We start from the raw sequence: 22359 nt of genomic DNA, 5'->3' as shown, positions 1-22359 counted from the left end.
AGAATGGTGCCCTGGGGAATCTAGCTCAGAAACCCGGGAAGTGGTCTCAGCTGTTAGAGTCATCTTGTTTCTGTGGTTAGAGGCAGCCTGGCCTTGACCCACCGTCAGGAGTGGAGCACTGCTGCAGCCATGACTTCCCGAAGATTTGGTCCACTCTCTCCCCGTGGCGCACCACCAGCACGCTTCTCCTCACGATGGCAGCCTGCGATGGGGGAAGGGAAGAAAAGTTGGGGTAAGCAATCAACATGTGAAAAAATATGTCCATCCGTTGAATAGCATAGCCAAACATTGTTAAAATGTGCAATTTAACATCTGCATTAAAAGACTTCTTCTTCAAAAAAGAAGTCATCCGACAGCTGGCCTGGGAATGGTGCCTTCCTTCCTTGTAGCTACAGACCATTTTACCACCGTCATCCCAGCGAACGAGGACTAGGAATCGCAGATGTCTTTGATTTCTCCTGAGCATGATCACATTATAAAGGAAATGAAAAGAAACAAAATGCCCAAATCATAGCACATTAACTTCTCTACTCTTTGGTCTCTTCCAAGTCATTATCCCTTGTCTTAGTCCATTCCAGCTGCTCTAACAGAACCACACACGGCTGCCTTATAAGCAACAGACGTTTATTTCTCCCAGTTCTGGAGGTGGGGAGTGCCAGAGTGCCAGCATGGTTGAGTGAGGGCCCTCCTCTTAGTTGCAGACTTCTCTCTGTGTCCTCACGTGGTGGAAGGGGCAAGGGAGCTATTGGGTCTCCTTTATAAGGGCACTAATCCCACTCACAAGGGCTCCACCCTCAGGACGGAAGCACCTCCCAAAGGCCCCATCTGTTAATACCATCACCCTGGGCCTAGGGACAAGAAAAAGCAAGTGCCATGATTGTCTCTTACTGGAGTGCGCAGCTGTTTGATTCTGGATGCCAACACCCACCTCCTAGGGCAGAGCTCCAGGTGGAAAGCTGTCTTGCTGTCTTACAAATTTGAATATGGTGGCTCAGGGGTTGCCTATACTGATACCAGGATGCCTCTCCCCTCCAAGAATGAATATTAAAATATCCTGTCCCGTTGCCTCGTCCCTACTTGATCTGCAAGTAGTTTGCAAGGCACACAGGTGCTCCTGACCATCTCAAAGTACTCTCAGGGCATTGGGATGAGGTTTTGGATTTGGGGCATTTTCTTCCCTAGAAGATCCTGGAGCACGTTAACTTGGAAAAGCAGAGCTCAGCAACAAGAATATTTAGATACAGTGAAAGGTCCATGGGGAATGGAATGACCGAGCCCTGGGGTCCACAGAACAACATGGTTGTGCTGACTCTTTAGAACAACATGGAGGTGCTGTATGTGTGTTCTGTGGCTGCTGCAACCAAGTGCCACCAATTGGGTGGCTTTAAACAAAATAAATGTATTCCCTCGGAGTTCTGGGAAATAGAAATTCAAAATCAAGGTGTCCGCGAGGCTGTGCTCCCTCAGAGGTTATAGGGGAGGGTTCTTCCTGCCTCCTCCAGTTCCTGGTGGCACCAGTAAGCCTTGGCTTGTGGCCCCATTGCTCCCATCTCCGCCTTGTGCTCACGTGGCCTCTTCCCTGTGTGTCTGTGTCTTTTCCTCTTGTGCATATCAAATTCCCTCTGTTTTCCTCTCATAAGGATAGTTGTGATTAGATTTAGGGCCCACGGGAAAATCCAGAATAATCTCCCCATCAAGACCCTTCACTCAGTCCCATATGCAAAGACCCCTTTTCCCTATAAAGTAACATTCACAGTCTCGGGATTAAGAACTCCTATCACGGAGGACATTATTCAGCCACTACATGTCCATTTTGCCAAACTTGATGCCACAGTTTCCTTTTCTTGCTATTTGGAAGGGGCACACGCAGACCAGGTGAGAGGGTTCAGTCCTCAGGAGGCGCATGCTAGGTTTTCATGCATTTAAAGCACCAGTGAGTTTAGACACAGGCTGAGTGATAGCATGTCCTTCATTCCAGCTTCTCCCTGCCCATCAATGTGGAAAGGGGGTCACAGCCTCGGGGATCCCCCTGGCTTATGTCTGCTCTCATATTCTCCACCTCATGAGTCCAGGCTCCACTGCGCCTTCCAGAGCCTGGGCAGTTTGGGGGTGGGAGCCCCGTTTTTGTCTCTGTGCCTGGCAGGTCTCTAGCTGCGGTCAGCGGATCCTCTGCCTTGATTCATTCTCTCTAACAGGAGACCTGGCTAAGGGCGATGCCGGGCTGCCTCCCCAGCGTCCAGCGTTTTGTGCTCAGCTTTTGTCTGAACTGAGCCCACCCAGCCTGGAGGCAGCCTCTGGGAGACTGATGGGTGCTTGGGGATGGAGTTTTGGATGTAGGGTGATTCAGTCGGGAGTCTTGATCAGGGCCCTTACTAGGTCATTCCATGGTTTAGCCAACGAGACTTATGGGCCAGGCCTGAGCCAGGCTCTGGGACACAGGAGTGAGCCAGATGCTGTGGTCCTGCCCTCTGGGCAGGAACAGTCTCTGAGCCCCAGGGCCTGGCCTGCAGTGGACAAGGGACATCCCGTCTCATGTAATTCTTGAAACAGCCCGATGTGGGGGCGTTTAGGTGTCTGCACTCCCACAGCTTCCCAGCCTCTGCAGGCCTCAGTCTTCAGATCTGTAAATTGGGGACGGAGTGGGACTAATGCCACCTGTGCTGGTTGGGGTGGTAGTGGCTGGAATGGAAGCCTAAAGTAATGGGTGTGGCACAGAGTGGGGACGTGGAGGGACTGCTCACTCAGGCCACAGAGGCATTTGCGCTGGAGAGGAACTGGCCAGGGGCCAGCTGAGGTGCTGCACGGTCCCTGGGTTCCCCGTAAGGTCAGGCTGGGCTCCGTCCAGAGGGATGCTGCCTGCTCCTTGGGGGCCCTGCTGTGGCCTTTACCCCTGATGCGCCCCATGCAGGTGGTGGGCTCAGACGCCCTTGCTGTACCCCCGACCCAGGTCCTGAGGCTGCCATCGTCCCCTGTCACCGAGCTGGAGCCTCCTTTCCTCCCCCAGCCTGACTTGAAAGCTCAGAAGCTCCATCTTTCGGGGGCCGAAGAGGGAGGGGACTTCATCAGGGTCACGCAGCTTGCAATGAGAGAATTGGGTGAGAGCGCTAGATTCCAGGCAGGGCTGTGTCCCTGTCCCTTCCCTGCCCTGTGTCCTAGCGTCTTGATGAGTTACAGCCATGTGCTCTCTATTCTTGCAGACTCTGCAGACTCAGCAGGCACCTCTGGAGCACAGGCCGGGTCATAGCTTTTTTTTTTTTTGGGGGGGGGAGGTTTACCCTATGCCCAGGTGACAGAGCAGCGTGGTGCCTCAGCCCCGAAGGGGAGGGCCTCCTGCCACTCCACCCTGTCTGTGCTTTCCTCTGGGAAGCAGGGGGGTATGTGTCTATAGAAGAAAACCCGGACCTGTGAGGCGGTGTCTACTCAGAGTTAATATGAAGGGCCCCACTTTACAAAAAGGGCTCCCTCACCTGTAAAGCCTGCAGGCTGCCGACGCTCCTTGGCCGTGGCGGGGGAAGGAGCTCCCCATTCCGTCTGCTGCTGGCTTCACCGTCCTTTCTGTGGTTCGGGTCCACGGCCAGACTGAAGGTGTACGTCCTGTGGGAGAGGAAACGAGGTCCTGCGTCAGGATGACGTGGGAAGCCCTGGTCTTGCACGTGCGCGGGAATGTACACGTCCAGATAGAAGGTCACGGCGGGGGGCGAGCGAAACGATGAGGTCGAAGAGCTCAGTGCTCAGCACGTAAAAGATCCTGAGCAAATGGTGGCCGTTTGTCACCATATCGCCACCTGGTCACCAAATCCATCAGTTGAAGTCCTGAATCTTCGGGACCTCAGAATATGACACTATTTGGAGACAGCGGGTCTTTAAAGAGGCAATCAAGGTAAAATGAGGTCATTAGGGTGGGCCTTATAAGAAGAGGAGACGAGGACACAGACACACACGGAGGGACACCATGTGAGCACACAGGGAGAAGACAGCCATCTGCTTGCCAAGGAGAGAGGCCTCAGGAGAAACCAACCCCATAGACACCTTGATCTTGGACTTCCAGCCTCCAGACTGTGAAAGAACAGTTTCTACTATTTATCCGCCAGCCTGTGGTACCTTGTTATACGTCAGCCCGAGCAGACTGTACAACCATCTCTTGGAGTCACCCTCTGTAGTAGCCGGAGGTGTAAAGGTTGACGTGGTTGGCGTGCAGGAATGAATGAACCGTGAACACACACATGACGAGCTAGGCAAGCAGGAAAGGGCAGGTGCTCTAGTGGGAGGTGGGTGAAAGCAGTGCCCGGATGTTGCAGGTTATGAGGAAACGGCTACCGGTCGCGAGAGTCAAGAACGGTGCAGGGGTGGGTGGGACTCATGAGCTCTGGATGACTGAGAGAAAGGATCATGGCAAACCATAGGACAAGAGGGGGTGGTGTCTGAAGGAAGTGGGAGGGGCCAGAGGAGGAGAGTGACGGAGGAACAGAGAACCTTTGGCCAATGGTCGCACATCCTCCTGGAGCAAGCAAATGTCCGTGCCCCCAGGGGAACATTCATTTTGTAAAAGGAAAGGTCATCTTTGTAAACTCCATTTTAAAATAATCTACAATCAGAGCAGAGAAATGGGGCAGCAACTAGAGAGGGAAATGGGAAAAAGGAAATGGTGCTGGATTTTGTTTTTAAGTAAACATAGTAACAGCATGTTTGTTTGCTGGTGGGAACAATCGGGGAGGTCTTAGGAAAAGTAGATGATGCTGGCACGATGGTCTCGGAGGGATGGGCATCCCTGGAGGGATGGGATGCAGGCACCAGAGGCCAGTGTCTGATGAGGGAGAAGGGCAGCTGGTGTAGAGACTGCAGGTGGGTGGTGTGGTAGCGACAGCTGGTGGACACTACCTGTCATGTTGGGTGGGAATGAAGAATACAGTAGGTGGCCTTCTGGTTAAATGGAAAGTTAGACACAAATCAGCTGGTGGGCAGAAGTGCCCGAAGGCTGCGTGTCCAGGGACGCCTGGGCCACAGATGGTGCGATTATAGAGGAGGAGCAGGAGGAGGCAGGTGGTCTGATCACGCAGGCGACTGGGAAGGGAGCATCGCCTTTGTTGCTATTTTCTGTTAGCCATTGTTCCCAACTGGCTCTTCTGACTTTTCACATGCAGAAACTTTACATTTTAAGCATTTAATCATCATTATGAAAGACAGATCTAACGCCCTAGCCTGTTTGACTCAGTGGATAGAGCACCCGCCTGTGGCCTGAAGGGTCCTGGGTTCGATTCTAGTCAAGGGCACAAACCTTAGTTGCAGTCTTGGTTGCAACCCCGGCACTTGTGCAGGCTACCAATCGATGTGTCTCTCTCACATTGATGTTTCTTTCTCTCCCTCCATTCCATTCTCTCTCTAAAAACAAAAAATCAACGGAAAATTATCCTTGGGTAAGGATGAACAAAAATAAATAAATAAATAAAATGTTTTTTAAAAAGAGAGACAGATCTAAATGTCTCTTTAAGACCTCTTCCTTCCCTTATGTGCTTTCAAAGCTCTCCCAGAGAGTCCAGAAATAAGAAATACACTAATTTAAACTGCCTTCTATTTTTAAATAATTTTCTGTTTAATTCTTAGCTTTGCCAGGAATTGATTTCAGTGTATGACGTGAAGTCATGTAAAATACCATTTACTTTACACCCATTTCTTTCCCTACTTCTTTTCTTTAAATATGTTTTCAAAATTGATTTTTAGAGAGAGAGGACAGGAGAGAGATAGAGAGATAGAAACATCAATGAGAGAGAAAATTCATAGATCAGCTGCCTTGAGCCCACAACCCGGGCATGTGCCCTGACCGGGAATTGAACTGGTGACCTGTTGGTTCCTAGGTCAATGTTCAACCACTGAACCGCACTGGCCAGGCTATTTCCCTGTTTCTGATGTAGCTATTAGATGTGAACTTCCCAATATCCTGCGTGTACTGATCTGTTAGCTGTTCTGTCTCACCAATCTGTGTTTTCTTTTTCCCTCCAGCCAAAACCATATTAGAGATTTGTCACACAGTTTTAACATCTGGTAGGGAACTACTCTGATTATTTTTATTTTCCCAAGTTTTCTTGGCATATCTCTCCTGTTTATTCTTCCAGATAAACTTTTCAGCTGTGCACTGAAGTTCCAGAAAACAGCGCCACTGGGATTTTTCCTGGAATTTTTTAAAACCTGGAAACGACTCCAGGAGGCATCACTATGTTCACATGATTCATTCTTTTTAATCACGAATGTGGTGTGTTTCTACTTATCGGCCCATTTGTAGAGTTTTCATTTCTCTTATAGAGGCCTCAGAGCCCCAAGTTCTCATTAAACCACTAGCTCCCGAGCCCCCATCCTGAGGTCCTGAGGAGGAACAGAGCCAGGAGCATCTCAGGGGCACCTGTCCTGCATCTCAACCATCCAGCTCCTCAGCTTGCCTGCTTCCACCCCCATGGCCCACGTGCCTTGGACCATTCATCACCCTCATGGTGTTTTGCTTTAGTCAATGCATTTCTTACATTGTCTGCAACTTGTACCTTCTCTCTCCACGATGTTGCCTGTCCTGTCTTGAGCTGTAAACTCCTATTGGTGGTAACCAGGTCGAATAGACTCAGCTTGTTCATATGAAATGTGAGCTTTGGCTGCGCATAGGCCCAGAACACTGATATTATAGTCGAACCATTGACATTTCCCACTTCAAATGCACACGCTTTCAGTAGCGAAGGCGCTATTCATAGAGTCTCATACTGACACAGGAAATGTTGGCTGGTTTCCTCTTCCTGAAGGCGAGGGGGGGACACCGCACCCTGCTTGTGGCTCCCCGTGGAGATAGCAGTCTCGTTACCTATAAATAACATCTGTGCAATTTACAGTTAGACACAAAATTGACTTGTTTTTGCTAGTATTGCAAATGCAATACAATCAAAATGCCAAGGGGATTGGCAATGAGAGAAGAAAGGACCTCACATTTTAATATTTCTGTTTTTTTTCTTTAACTTAAAAGAAACACCTACTGGTTAACTATACCATAGATGTGTTTAAATTCTCCCTGTTTTTTAAAAGGGAGATAACGTCCCTGTATTAGTTGCTAAAGCCACCATAACAAGGTACCACAGCATTTCTTGTTGACTGGGTTGCACAAGACAACCATTGCAGGGGTCAAGGGTGAGTCCTGCAATTGATTCTGTAGGGGTATCTACATCTGCCCATAGCTAAGCTGCCCATAGCTAAGTGCCATCTGACCACAAGCCCCACTACTCAAAGTTTGTTTTGTTTTGTTTTTTAAAGCACAGTTTTGGCAGTTTTAAAAGGCGTGGCCAGGACCCCGAGTCTGACAGCACACTGGCTATCTGCCATTCTGGCCAAGAATCATGTCACAGTTTGTCTCACTGCTCCTCCAGGAAGGATGGGCTGCTTCTAAAACGCAGCCAAGCAGACGCCCCACAGCCTAGCCTAGTACTCACTTTTCTCTCCTTTTGTTGCAGTTTTCATTAATACTGATTAATTCCTAAGGGAAATTTGTCTCTGAGGAGAACAGTCCCAGAAATGTCAGGCTTAAAGGCTGGAATGATTATTTTGGTGACTGACATTAATTGTGAAGTAAAAAATGTTATAGCCACAAGCTTATCTGCTACAGGGTCTTCCAGAAACATCCAGGTAGCCAATTGCCTGGTGACAGTGAAACTCTCTGGTCTTGAGCAGAGAGGAGGACCAGCTGAAGGACAGGGGCCTCGGGGAGCCCCACGACCCCCGGAACTCAGTCTGTTAGGCTGGAAACAGCATCTCCTCTCCTGCTGAAATAGTGTCTTAGGTCGGGTGAGGATGGAGTTGGTACTAAGAGCAAGCAAAGCGCTTCCTTAACTGTGTGACATCATCCAGCCTCTCTACCCACTGGGTCTGAGGGTGCTCAGGCCTCCAGAGGGAGGGAGGGAGGTAGTTGATGATCCCTGCCATCCCTGGGGGCACCACCATCCTGTGATTCTGTGGGGGCCCATGGGATCCATGCCCCTGTCTAGACCTGCAAAACTGTGCTTCTCCCGAGCAGCTGGTCTACCCGCCTGTGGGATGGCTGTGGGCATTTGGTAGAAGCCGCAGTCCTGCTCCCATTGGGTGTGGGAGAGCTTGGAGCCGGGACCTCACAGCATGCACCTGGGGTGCAAACCTCAGCCCTGGATAGTCTGGCTTCTCTCCCTCTGACCCAATTTCCTTATAATCTTTACTTTTAAAATGGATTAAATTCTACTTTGAATAAGTAATACATTTATAGGGTTCAAAATGTAAAATTAAGGAATTCCAGCCCCGCTAGTGTGGCTCAGGGGTTGAGTGTAAACCCATGAACCAGGAAGTCACGGTTTGATTTCTGTTCAGGGAACATGCATGGGTTGCTGGCTTGGTCCCCGGTAGGGGGCATGCAGGAGACAGCTGATCAATGATTCTCTCCCATCGTGGATGTTTCTATCTCTCTCTCCCTTCCTCTCTCTGAAATCAATAAATCATAAAACATAAATTCCAGCTGAACTTGAAGTCACGAGGAGTGACTGACATGAATTGTGACATAACTGCTCTAAGGAAATGAATTCTGTCAACAACCATGTGAGCTTGTGGGAGGACCCCCAGCCTCAGATAAGCCCCCGCCCCAGCCAAACCTGACTGCAGCCTTGGGAGCCCCTGAGCTAAGCCATGTCCAGACTCCTGACCCATGGAAACTGGGGGATAGTAAACTGTGGGATGTGGTTTAGCTGGTAAGAACATGATTACACAGCAATAGGACACTAAGAATGTACCGTAGGACTGTACAGTTTATACATGGGGTAGAAGGATAAGTAAAACCAAGCATAGGACCTCTGATGGTAACTTATGGCCATACGAAGGAAGTGGTATTTTGCAGTCTTTTGGGATTACGATCTTAGAAGCCATTAGAGTAATCCATGTTTTCTGAATGTTATCAGCAGAAAACCACGAATCAGCCAGGACACTTACCATATCCCTGCAGGGAGAATGTTGTTGGCGCGGAGTAGGCAATTTTTACCAACGATGGAATGGTCGGGAAGCATGCAAACACTGTGCCCGCAGTTCTCAGGGGGACGCCCCCAGGCACGAACTCAGAGACCGTTGGGCTGCCACTAGAGGCGACGCTCACCTGTGCTTCACCCAGGTGTCACTCTCGCTGGCTCGCTCCGTGTAGTTCTCGGGCAGGAAGCCCCGGCAGCCGGTCCGCTGCGAGATCCCGATCGCCCAGCCCTCGCTGGCTTCCTCCTGCTGAGTGGGGTCCACGAAGATGTACTCGCCGGGGTTTAGTGTCAGCTCGTCCACGTTCTGGGGCTTGTACTGAAACAGGGCCCTCAGGGTCTGGAAGAGAGGCAAAGGTGGTCAAGTCTCCTGCAAGGACGGGTGCTGGGAAAGGCGCCCGCAGGGGGCTCACTGCTCTGGCTTTCGGCTGCCTGGGGGGCTGTGGCTCCAAGACGCTCCCCAAGCCTTTGTCTGATGACAGTGCAGAATATAGCAAAATGCAGCATGGAATTCTTTGGATAGATTTAGAAATGAATGTTGGCGTCTATCATCTGTCTATGCATGTATCTATCTATCATCAATCTATCACCTATCATCTCTCTATCATGTTTGTCATCTCTCTGTCTGACTATCTTTCCATCACTCATCTATCATCTGTTCATCTACTGACCTACCTACCTACTTACCTACCCATCTATCTCTTTGTGCTTATTTTTTATATGAAAGATCTCAAAGTATAACTAGACTTTTACATCTACCTTCCTTGCTGTGAGGTTTTTATGGCTTCTCTCACAGCATGAAACGTGGTGGATTCATTCATGCTTATTCTGTGGGTCTATAAGGAGCACTGCAAGGTTTCTATCTGAACGAATCAACTTAGCGAGAGAAAGTCTTCGCCCAAATCATGATCTAAATAAATCAATAAGCAACACCATATATTGATAAATCTTTGCAATACTCCATTTTTAATGACCAGAAATGCTTCCATTTATTTTATTTTTTACAAAGTTGTGTGCCTGTAACTTATACAGGGTGGGACAAAAGTCGGTTTACAGTTGTTTGGATGTAAAAAATAATACAATAATTAATAAATAATGTAAGAATAAACTGTCTTGCGTACTCATAACTGTAAGCCTACTTGTGTCCCATCCTGTATCAATAAAAGAATGCTAGTTGCAAATTGCACAGAAAGAGAAATAGTTTTAGAGAGAGAATAGAAGGTTTTCCTCCTACTAAAATACCTCCAGGGGAGGGCTGCTGGGTAAGTGCTGGTTGGAGGGGCCATTCATGCATTAGTTCCTGTGGGAGGACCCCGCCCTCCCGCCCGGCCGGCCGCTCACCTGGTAGTGCACAAAGCGCATGTCCCGCGAGTACAGCGCTGCGGTCCACTGGCAGCTGTGGCCCGGGTGCACGGCTCTGGCCAGCTGCTCCAGCGTCCTCTGGTGGTGGGGGTAGAACTTGTGGGCCAGTGTCAGGTGCAGCTGCTTGGTGCAAGGCTTCACGGTGCAGTCTGCAAAACCGGGTGCGCCAGGGATGCCCGCTGTCAGCACGGCGCGGCCAGGGTGGCCACGCGGCCAGGGTGGCCACGTGCCCCGGCTCAGCAGCCCAAGCCTGTATACGCGGCCTCCCTGCCTCCGCACTGGAGCACCCTCGGCCAGCTTATACCATCTGGCAGAGTTCACCTGATAAAGGAGCTGGTTGGGTACCTGCAGATTCTATAAGGAAGTGTAGGAGAGCGGGCAGTAGAGATGTGGATTTTAGGGGTGTTTGGGGCCTATCAGTCTGTAAGCGAGTTGCCCAAGCAGTTGATTAACACGTACGAAGTGGACGCTTCCCTCCCTGAGCGTGCGTGTCATCAGCGGCCTGGACTGGCGGGCTCACTCTTGGGGGTCAATGACTTTGTTCAGCTGCAGAGTCTCAGGGAGAAAACACCAGAGGCAACGGGACTCTGTTAAACAGGACTGTCCCCCCGACACCACTCACTGGCCCTGGGCCTCCTGGGGGTCTCTGGCCTCGGGGCCCAGCCCTCAGGTCCTCACTCAGGGCTGTCGGGCCAGCCAGGGTCTGATTTCATCGACGCCACGAGCACTTTATGTTCTGGGGAGGCGGTGACCGACGGAATAGTTCTGAATTTAGTGTCCGGTGGCCCTGGCTTTAGACGCTTCTGCCCCCTTTGGCGCGGCCACCTTAGCCTGCCCAGCCTCCGTGGTGACAGCAACAGCACGAGGTTAGTGAGGGCTGCCTGCTGGGGCTGCTGTGGAAACCAGGTTCTCGGAGTCTCAGTAAATATCAGTTACCGCCTCCCCTCCCCTCCCCTGGGCAGCACACACCAGCACCCAGGACCTGTCTCCCCTGAAAAATGTCTGGGGTGCTGCGAGCGCTTCTTGGAGCCCGGACGTGGCAGCCCCACCCATGATTCACCCCGCCTTTAGTGGCAGACGAGACACTGTGGAGGTGAGAAGCCTGAAGCAGGAGAGTGAGTGGGTGTCAGGGAAATTCCTTCTCTCGGGTGTCTCAGCAGTGGGGGCAGGGTCTGGCCACATGAGTCAGTGCGGCCTGAGAAAGATCCACTGCTCTCCACATCGGGGCCATCAGTGAGTCACCCCGACTTCTGAATGGGCCCTTGTCTTTTCTTCTGCCTGTGCCCTGTGCCCATGGGGACGTTTCATTGGGGAGGGACCCAAGAGACACCGGAGCTGGCCCCTCCTACGCCCTCAGGGTCAGGTGCAGGGCACAGGCAGCGGAAGGGCAGGGCAGAGGCTGCTCGGGGTCCAGTGATGGACATGAGGTCAAGGCCAATCTCTCAGGACCGTGGCTGCTTAGCATGAAACTCAGAGCTGGGACTCGAGGTCCAGGCCCACCACCCACTGGGTAGGAGACTGTTGGTTCCCTAGGGCTGTCCTCACAAATTGCCACAGACTGGGTGGCTTCCACCAGGAATGTGTTCCCGCAGAGTTCTGAAGAATAGAAGCCTCCAATCAAGGTGCTGGCAGGGCTCGCTCCCTCCGGGCCTCTAGGGGAGGGTCCTTCCGGCCTCTCCCTGCTCCTGGGGCCTCCAGACCTCCTTGGCTGTGGCTGCATCACTCGATCTCTGCCTCATCTTCCCGTGGCCTCCTCTTGGGTCTCCTCTCTCTCACAAGGACACCGACACCATTGATGGGATTTAGGGCCCACCCTGCTCCAGTGTGACCTCATGTTAACCAATTACATCTGCAAATACCATTTCCAAATAGGGTCCTTTTCTGAGGTTGTGGGTAGACAGGGATTTTAGGGGACACTATTCAACCCACGACAGTGACCTTGGGCAGACATATTACCCTTCAGAGCCTCAGTGCCTCCATTTGGGGAATGGGTAAGGAGACCCACTTTTGGGGGAGGTATAAAGACGTGTTTGGAGAAAAAGGAATGTTGTTGATTCTCAAAGAATCTTGCCCCAAGAAGCCAAGGAGAGAGGACTGAGCTCATGCCTAAACATTAAAGTAAACCAGCTAGGACTTGTGGTTTACACACAGCACTGACTTGGTGAGGGTCGCTGCTCAAGGTGGGCACAGGGGTGGGGGATACCCTTGTCCCCCCGTGTGCCCACCAGCTGACAACCCTGCCTTTACAGAGCCACGCTCGTCCACCTGGGACAGTTTCCTCGGCAGCTAGAATACAAGTGTTTAGAAAACCGTTTGAAATCGCTGCAAACAAGGCTATTCCCACTTTGAGACAAGACACTGCTGGTTCTCAGAATCTGTTCGCTTACCTTGTAAGGACCCCTGCTCCCTGGGGAGGACCGAGTGAAATCGTCAGCCTTGGCTTAAGGCCATCTCAAAGAAGTCGCTTGGCAAGGGAGAGGCGGAATGGGTATGGCCAGGGCAAGGGTGGGTGCACCCTGCTCCCGGCCCAGCCCGCCGTCTGACCAGCGCTGTGCTAAGGATCAGCCTGCACGTCTCCTGCCCTGGGACCCGCCCACGGTGTCCACGTGTGGAGAGCACAGCCCCCCACACAAAGGGGCCACTTTCTCTTGTCCCAGCCCAGTGTGTGCGACGGGCTGGGGCTGCCTACCTGCCAAGATAGCTGCTTCCGTGGCGAACGCCATGGCGAATTCCCGGATGACATCCGCAGGGCTGTCGTTCACGAAGAAGCCGAGGTAGCTGACGGAAGAGTGGAGAACCAGCGGGACCGCCGGGGGGAAGGAGCCCAGCACCTTGTCGCCAGCTCTCTTCAGAGCCTCGTACAGACACTCCACCTTCTGGTCTTCACACTAGGGGAAGAGACAGCCGTGTGCTCTCCCCGCTCTTGTTGCCAGGACAGAGGCCTTTCCAAGCGAGAGGCAACGGCATGTTCTTGTGATCCAAGGAAAGAACAGCTGTGTGGGAAGCGCGGATTCAGGCAGAAGACAAAGACCAGGGGTGTATTGATGGGAAAGGGAAGGGGGGCAATTACATCCATAGAAGGGAGGCATTGCTGTGGGTGCGGATAAGCTAATACAGTGATGCTGATGCGAAATGATGTTTCTAACTTTCAGCCCAATCGTCACCACAGCTGCTTTCTGGTTATCCTTGCGGCCAATCCTTTGGAGACAAGGTTGCTCAGGCCCAGGCCAAGGTTGTGTTGACTGTTCTAACATTCCGAGGTTTGAGGCATAAGAGGTGCAGGGCATTTCTGGGATGGCAGCTCTGGCCCCATTTTAAAGTGGCTCTGTTTATTATTATTTTTAAATTTTTAATATTTTTTTTTATTGTTGATAGTATGTCTCCCATTCCCGCCCCCCCCCCCCCTGCCCCGCCACTTAGGTCTCCACCACCCTATTGTCCGTGTCCATGGGCTATGCATATAAGTATATAAGTTCTTTGGTTTCTCTCTCCTGGTCCCCCGGCCCTCACATCGAGGTATGTCAGTCTGTTCCATGTCTCCGTGCTTCAGGTCTTATTTTGTTGGTCAGTTAATTTTGTTCATTAGATTCCACAAATAAGTGAGATCATGTGATCTTTGTCTTTCTCAAGATTGGCTTGTTTTACTAAAGCATGAGAGTCTCCAGGTCATTTATTATTTTTAACTCCGGTTAATGTAATTAATAAAAATTAGGCCACCTAGCGAGCCTCTTTTCTGTTCACAACACTGCAGCGTGATTGATCTGGTTCACATGTTCGGGGATTTGTTCTATACCTGGTCCTCAGTTTCTTAGAGATTTCAGGTTAAGATTCTTTGTGGAATGGAATATTCCTTCAAGGTTGGAAATCCCTTGCCACTTAACTACAGCCCCTCACGCCCTGTCATGCTGACTCAGCCTCCGCATCACATCCTGAGCCAGCACCCTTTCCGCCCTGTGGCCCGGGGCGATGCTCCGCATGGCATCCTTTGGTTCTGGAGGTTTCTGTGGACCCCAAGGCAGCCACGGTGCACTGCTCAGAGCCTACAGCGAGGAGGGCAGTATCTGTGACCCAGCCACAGGTCACTCTCCCATAGTGACCCGGTCAGTCATAGCCCCTGGCGGGGTCTCGGCTCTCAGGTTCCCTGTCTTTCTGGGAGCAGCAAGTGCAGGTGAGACTCTGGTGCTGTCTCCCCCACCCCCATCCACAGGTGCCAGCCCTGCAAGGCTCGCCCTGCCCATCCTTCCTTCTCCTTTATCCCTCACGGTGTTTCTCCCACAGAAACCCTCTGCACTTCTAATTCTGGGGGCTGCTTCTTGGAGGACCCACATAGACTCTGCCCCCCAGTTCACTGCACCCAGTTCTGTCTCAATACTCTCCCCAGTGCCAAAGGCCACTCCTCACCCCAAAGCTGCAGGTAGGCCCCCATCAGTCACCTGGAGAATCTTGCCTGAACTGCCCGGCCTGACTGCTGGGTGGGACCCACAGAGTTTGCTGGCATCAGGGCCGGGCCAGGGTGTGCCCTCTCCAGGTTGTTCTGTTGGGAGCCACAGAGGAAGTGGTGTCTGTCTGTCCCTCCCTCCCTCCCTCCTTCTCACACCTCCTTCTTCTCTTTTGAGCAGCCCAGGTCCATCTCTCCTTCCCAGGAACCCTATGGAGCTGCCTATTGGACCGTTTCCTAAGTCAGGGCTGGTCCCCCAGGCAGGGAACAGGCCTGCATTTGTGACTGGCCAAGCTCAGCCATTCCTCGGTTGATCCATCGCACCTTTCCGAAGCCCCTCCCCCGTTTCAGGCTCCGTGCTAATCTTGGGGGGTACAAAGGTGCAGGAAGCATCCACCTTTACCTGAGGGGTTCCGTCTGGTGAGGGATGCAGAGGTGCCCAGACACACTGGCACACAACAGGAAAGTGCCAATCGAGATGTAGACACAAGGAAGGTGGGAGCACAGAGGGCAGCCATCCCTTCTGCCTGGGAAGCGGGGAAAGACTTAGGAAAGGGATGGGATAAATGAATTGGGTTCTGCAGGATGACTAGGCGTTGACCAGATGAAGGTGAGGAGGAAAGGAAAGGACATCTCACACAGAGGTCAGCTAACACCACAGCTGTGGACGCCCCATAAGAATAAATCACGTGGCTGCCCTCAGTGTTGTCCCATCACTGCCGAGTTATCACCGAACATGACTTCAGCTGCCGTGGTAAAGAGCCTGACAGGCAGTCGGGGCCGACTCACCGTGAAGAAGTCACAGAGCGTTATGTGAGGGAAGACCTCATGAGCTCTGTTCTTCGTGCACTGTCGCTTGCTCTCTCTCCAGAACTCTTGGAGCTTCTCCAGCAGGGACCCCGTGGGGCAGAGGAAAAGGGCGTACTCCTGCGGGATGGGGTCATCTAGAGAAGGGTCATTGCAGTGACAGCGCAGCCTGCAACAGAGAGTGGCCACTGTCACCTGGTGTCCTGACGAGAGTCTCTCCCCTGGGAGGACAGAGCAACAGGCCGTGCTGAGCACCCGAGGCCACATACACAGGTCCTCCAGCCACCTCACGGCGACAGGCCCAAACGTTAGCTTCCCGTGGCCACAGAGGGGCCAGAGTTCACTCAGGGTTCAGGCCCAGCTTAGGCTGATTCCCTGGTCAAAGGTCAAGAAATTGAGAGAAAGGTGACAGTGAAATACAACCTGGTCTTCGGATGACCTGTGTGGTCCAGCCATCCCCTTAGCGTTGAAAAATTTTGTGGAAAATATTCACATTTTAATTTTATCTCACACTTCCAATTAAATGTAAAAATCAAAACCACAAAGAACTAGATAATTTAGGTGGCCATGATATTTTCTTTCAACTCAGAAAGAAGTTATTTTTGATTCAAGGGAAAAGAATATACAAACCAAAACTCAAGTTCATTCTCATTAATAAGAAAAATGAGAATTAAAACAACCATTTGCTCACCTGTCAAGTGAACGAAATGTTTTTCAAAGGATGAAAGTTATGCTCAACCGTGTAAAGGTGCAGTGAGCTTTAGGGATGAATTTGTGCCTCCTTTATATATGGCAACTTGCCGGTATATGTCAAGAGCCTTAAAATGCCCAGACCATTTGAACTAATAACTCTACTTCCAGAAGTTAGCCAAAGGGAAAAACAAAACGTCTGGAAAAACTACATGTATGGAATATTGAATGTAGGGTTATTTACAATAGAAAAGAAGGACAAACTAGATAAATAATAGTAAATGTATGTATCTGTTCATTAGAAATTGTGGTTTTGAAGAATGTCTAATGACTCAGGGAAGTGCTTATGAGATGATATTAAGTTTAGAAAGTAGTAGGCAACCACTCGGGAAAACATTAGTTACATGCAAATACATCTCCCTAATAGTAATAAAAAACACACCCATCCCCCTTCAGCCTGTCTCCTCCCACTTCATCCTGGCTCATCCCCTTCATCCTGCCACCTCCCCCTTTATCCTGGCACCTCCCCCTTTATCCTGGCACCTCCCCCTTTATCCTGGCACCTCCCCCTTCATCCTGGCTCCTCCCCTTCATCCTAGCTCCTCCCATTCAAGCTGGCTCACCTCCCCCTTCTAGAGGCAACCTCAATGGTTAATTTGCTTTGTTTTCTTCTGGACACATAAGTAATAAATTCATAGATAGCACTTGTGTATGTCTTTTATATAAATCATAAGCCATTGTTGAAATTATTCCGCCACTTGCATTTTTTTACTCAACAATGTTTTTCCAACTTCCCCACGCTAATGCATATACTCCTAGTTAAGCAGGAACCTTCTCAGGACTGTGTACCATCCCATCACGTACGCACATGTGCAGTCTTCCCTTCATCCATCCCATTGGTGTGCATTCAAATAGCTTTCTTTTTAACACTGCAATTAAAGGTTCTATTCCTGCTTTTTCAGCCCCTTTGTGTTTCTCCAGAGGATGTCCTTAGTCTTGGAACTGCTGGTTTTGGGCTGTTACACACACTTTCAGTGTTGATAGACACCTCACACTGCAACCAGGAAAGTAAGAGACCACCCCTTTCCTCTCCCCCACCAACCCCTGAAGGTGCTGTGGTCTTGAAGGGCATCTGAATTTGCACCTCCCTGGTTATTGGTGAGGTTGGGCCCACTCTGGACTGAGACTGGGGGATCCTACTGTCTCCCAGGTCGCTGGTAGGACTTCTAGTCCAACCAGGGCCTTCCCAGCCGTGGGCTTGGTTTCTAATTGAAATCTGGCGGCTGATAGAGCGAGCCTAGCCCAGAGCCTTGGTGTTTCTCTGTCACGTGCTTTGCCCTTGGCCTAGAGTTCCTGGAGGAGGAAGGGCATTCGCACCGAGGGCATGCTGGACACTCAGAGACCCCCTGCCAGTATCTGCCGTCTGCTCCGCGGAGGGCACCCCAGCCCACGGGACCCGGTCTTTATTGTTTGAGTTCCACTGTGGCTGTTTCGGGGCAGAGTGAGGGGACTTCCCGCCTGGGGCAGACTGGTGGCATCATGGCACATTCAGGCAGGACCGGGTTCTAGAGAATGGGGTGCCCTCTCCAGGTTCCCAGAGCAGACAACTGAGGCCTGTGGGCGGTGTGCAGCGTCACATAGCTGGGGGGTGGGACCTGCCTGGAACCAGAGTGCCTCACCGATCCCCAACCACCTGGCGCCCCTTAAGATCACCTTGTGGACGCCTCAGGGGACATTTACAACCCTCTTCCCATCAGAGGCAGCCGAGAGAGTGGCAACCTCTAGTCTATGTCAGCAGAGGGCTCTTCGCTGGGTGTGCAACCAACCACGTGGGCTGTTTTCTTCCTTGACAGCTGCATCGGATTAACTTCGATTTTAAGCAAAGAAAGCCTTGATTCAAGCTCGCTCTCTCTCTCTCTCTCTCTCTCTCTCTCTCTCTCTCTCTCTCATTTTCTGTTTTAAATGTAGATTCCTTATTCCCTTCCCTCAGCGCTGGGTGGGCTGGCACGGAGATGGCCCCACCTCGCCAGACTGTACTGAGCGCCTCCCAGGGCCCACCCTGCGAGTCCTCAAGCCACAGGCCCCCCGCCGGGCAGACGCCCCACTCACCAGTCTGCGGCCTCCTCCGCCGTCTTTCTCCCAGTGGCTGCCAATGCCTTCAGCCTGCAGGAAAGCGGAATGCAAGGGCATTCAGAATCCGCCTCCCAGGGTGTGTGGCAGGGGTGAGAGGCAGGGGCAGCCTGCCACACAGCGGGCCCCGGCCCCTTGCCCCCTGTCCCCCAGGGGCTGGACTGCCACACTTCTCAGCTGGATGCAGCGCAGGCCCCTGTCCTCCCCGGGCCCTCGCTGCGCTCTGTGGGCACGCAGACCTGCTCCCGGCCCCTCCCGTTTTCCTTTCAGTCCTTGGCAGGGAGGCCAAGGGCTCATGCCTGAGGTCCACCCACGCTTGGGTCTGTCTCCACCCACCCCCGTGTACCTTGCACCAGGGCCGGGTGGACACGCTCCTGGTCCTCCAGGCAGCCCGAGGGGTCATAGCCCTGGCTTGCACACCTGTCTCCCCGCCAAGTGCAGGCCCGCGCCCACACACCCATGCTCTTCCCGGCTCGGCTCAAACGTCCCCCTCCAAGGCCCGCTCCAAACCGCCTCCTGGTGGGCGTGCAGCCCCTCTGGGTCCCAGCCGCGCACAGGGTCACCTTGCTTATCTCTTATCGTCTCGGTGAGCTCATGTCCGCTTGCCTCCCCTACCAGACGGCGGTCCCTGAGGCCTGACTGTGTCTTCTGACCATTGTAACCAGGAGGTACATCACTGAGTCAGTGTAACTGAACCGGAGCACATTGAAGAGAAGGGAGTCCGGCTAAAGGCCTTGGTCCAGGGATCCAGCCCGAAGTGGCTGAGGGTGATGCGGAGGCCAGGGGGTGCGGCTCAGTGCTGCTGTGTGGTCAGTACCGAGGGGGTGCGCCTCCCGGAGAGGTTCCACCAGAGAGGCCTTGGCTCGGAGCCTTACTGGGGTGCTTCAGACTAAGGAGGGCTTTAAAATAGGTCTCCTAGCCCTGGCTGGTTTGGCTCAGCGGATAGAGCTTCGGCCTGCGGACTGAAGGGTCCCAGGTTCGATTCCTGCCAGGGCCACATGCCTGGGTTGGGGGCTCAATCCCCAGTGTGGGGCATGCAGGAGGCAGCCAATCAGTGATTCTCTCTCATCGTTGATGTTTCTAGCTCTCTCTTTCTCTCCCCCTTCCTCTCTGAAATCAATAAAAAAATATATTTATAAAATAAATAAGTAAGTAAGTAAGTAAGTAAGTAAGTAAATAAATAAAATAGGTCTCCTACCCCCAACATGCGGCTGATGTTTAAATTGGGAGGGATTGTAAATGTGTGTCCATGCTCCAGTGTGAGCAGTGTGAGAGCGTGGCTTTCTCGGTGCTTTAGAGAGTGGGGTCTGGGTCCTGCCCCAGGTAGGAAGCCACCTGCCCTCCCCGCCTCAGTGTCCCCCTCTGCCCCCGATGTCAGGTGCTGGGGATGGGGCGCACGCGGCAGGCACCCTGCTCACGCTGCCTTCCGCTCCGTCTCACCGGCCCCGGGTTATGGTGAACACAGTGTGAGGACCACGTCTAGCTTCAACATTATTCCATCCCGTTTGGTTGGGATTGCGTTATAATGGTCAAGGGAAGTTTGCCCCCCTCCCAAACCCAGGGTTCCCTCAGGGGACTTCTGGTGTATGTTCCATGTGGGTAACCTTGGAAAGGGCCGGCTCTATGAAATTGGGTTTCTATGGAAGCTGTCACCCGGGGTCCGTATCACCGCTCGTCGCTTTGGGGATTTCTTCCCTCGCTGAGAGGGGTGACTCCTGCAGTTCAAGTTTTCTACACGTGGGCTTTGTCCTTGGACACGCAGGATCGTGCTAACCCAGTAGGTTCTTAGCCATTTTGTTTCGTTATCGGGCACCCAAGATGTTTCCTAAGGACGGGTGGTTCCCTGCGCCATTTAGAACACTCTCACCTCACCGGTCCCAGAATCAGAGGCTGACTGGGTGGTGGGCCCGTTCAGATTAGCGTTAGAAAAGTCCTCTCTGAGGCACTGAGCTGCCCACCAAGACGGTACAACAGGCCCCCAGCCCCTCCCAACCCTGAGAAGTGGGGGCACCGTGGTGACACGTGGTTTCCAGTGTTCACAAATTCAGGGCCCCCCCACCAACCGGCCAGCAGAGTTGGTCCCGATCATGTCACATAAAGACAGCGGCGAAGGGCCTAATTTAGCAACAGTACCTCGCCCTGCCAGGCGCACGCCTTCGACAGGAAGTAGGTGCTCGGAGCGGCCTGCAGGTTTGTGGCCGGGACCTCAGAAGGGTCAGGGTGCGCGTCAGGGGCAGGTGCCCGGCGGGGAGTACTCACGCAGTGTGTGCTGGGAAGCCCATGCCCAGGAGGGGGTCCAGGAGGGAGGCAGCGCTGCGGGCCTTGAGTTTGCTGTTGACCTTGGCGTAGACCTGGGTCTCCCCAGCTGCCATCTCTTCCTGCCTCCGACTGAAATGAGCAGATAAAGCCAGAGAGGGAGTGGCAGGAGAGGCTGAGGCTGTGAAGAAAAACCTCAAGCCCTTTTTGATCTTTCTGACAAAACCTAATATCCTGTTTGCATGTGATACTGGTTTTCAGAGCTCTCTTTGTGGGGTGCTGGGGCACAGTGCCCATCAACCCTGTTTCCACAGTGGGTTCGGGTCCCAGAGATCCCTGTGCAGAGCCGGCCTTAGCTCTGACTGGGCCGCATTGGGAGCAAGTCTGCATGAGAGGGGGGAGGGGAGGGAGCCAGGGCCGAGGATTCTCCAACTGGGTCCGAAGCCACAGAACCTGCATGACCCGGGGTCTCAGTCTGTTAAGTGCAGACAAGACATCACACTGTACCTATCTTCCATGCTCACTCCAAAATTTTTTGGCCCATTTAGTTATTCACTGACTTCTTTGTTCAACTTGTAAAGCTTTAAGTTTAAAAAGGTTTTTATGCATGCAGCAAAGTTGCTGAATTGTGTGTGTGCAGCTCAATGAATTTTCATAAAGTGAGCACACACCCCTAACTCTCCCAGGACCGCAATCAAACTGTGGTTGTCAACCGGGGGAGTTCTGGCTCCCCCGTGGCAACCTCTGGAGACATTTTTGATCGTCAAAATGAGGGGAGGGGGGTGTTTGTGACTGGCATCTAGCGGTTGAGGCCAGGGATGCTACAGTGCAGAAGAGGGCAAAGAAGGGCCCAGCCCAACATACCAATAGCACCAAGGCCGAGCAATTCTGCTCTCGAACTTACCAGGATCTCAGGAGCTCCCCTGCCCCCAGTCCCCGCCCAGTCCCCGTCCAGCCTCCTACTTACCTCTTCCGTCCCTAAAAAGGCAGCCACTCTGCTAGCTTGCACATCAGTTTTTGAACTTTATATAAATACAGCCATACAGCATGTACTCTTTTGTCCAAAATTATGTGTGTGAAATGAATCCACACTATTGTTTGTAGCCATCGTTAGTGCACTGCACTGCTAGGTAGCATTCTATGAGATGAATGTGCCGTGATTTATTTCTCTGTCTACGTGCATTTGTGTGGTTTTCCGTTGTTTGGCTGCTGCAGACACTCTTGTATGTGTCTTTTGGTGCCCGATGTACACTGCTGTTAGGCACTTATCCACGGGTGGGATTTTTGGCTCACGGGGTATGTACGCACTGCACTGCGTTAGAAACTGCTGAGCGGTTTTACAAAGCAGTTGTTCATTTGCCCCTCACCAGCAGTGGGTGAGCATTCCTCCGGCTGCTCTCCATCCTTGTCCACACTTGCTATTGTCAGTCTTTTCAGTTTTAGCCAGTCTGGGGGTGAGTAGTATTATCTCACTGTGGTTCTAGTTTGTATTTCCCTGCATGGCAATGACACTGAGCACCGTGAGACAGGCAATTGGCCACTTAAGTGATCCCTTTGTGGAAGATCCTGGTCAAGTCTTTGGCCTTTTTTAAAACGGGTTGTTTGGTTTTTCTTATTAATTTGTGGGAACGCTGGAGCTAAGTCTTTTGTTGGAAGCATGTAACGGTAATAACT

At 52.1% G+C, this 22359-nt stretch overlaps 1 protein-coding gene across 1 annotated transcript in view; it reads right to left on the bottom strand.

Moving 5' to 3' along the window:
- UBASH3A (ubiquitin associated and SH3 domain containing A) overlaps positions 1-20801 on the bottom strand; it is a gene marked incomplete at both ends in the record, with an annotated part of 37292 nt that extends 16491 nt beyond the window's left edge. Inside the window, 8 exons of the mRNA XM_079767439.1 lie at positions 103-202; positions 3468-3594; positions 9134-9342; positions 10344-10513; positions 13054-13252; positions 15592-15778; positions 18409-18462; positions 20689-20801. Coding sequence (XP_079623565.1) covers positions 103-202; positions 3468-3594; positions 9134-9342; positions 10344-10513; positions 13054-13252; positions 15592-15778; positions 18409-18462; positions 20689-20801 — 1159 coding nt within the window. The remainder of the gene's footprint in view (positions 1-102; positions 203-3467; positions 3595-9133; positions 9343-10343; positions 10514-13053; positions 13253-15591; positions 15779-18408; positions 18463-20688) is intronic.
- Positions 20802-22359: the final 1558 nt, after the last annotated feature.

This window comes from Cnephaeus nilssonii (genome assembly GCF_951640355.1).
Source record: "Cnephaeus nilssonii genome assembly, chromosome: 3".
NCBI lineage: Eukaryota > Metazoa > Chordata > Mammalia > Chiroptera > Vespertilionidae > Cnephaeus > Cnephaeus nilssonii.
Note: the sequence above shows the minus strand (reverse complement) of the source record. Positions and strands in the feature narration are given on the sequence as shown.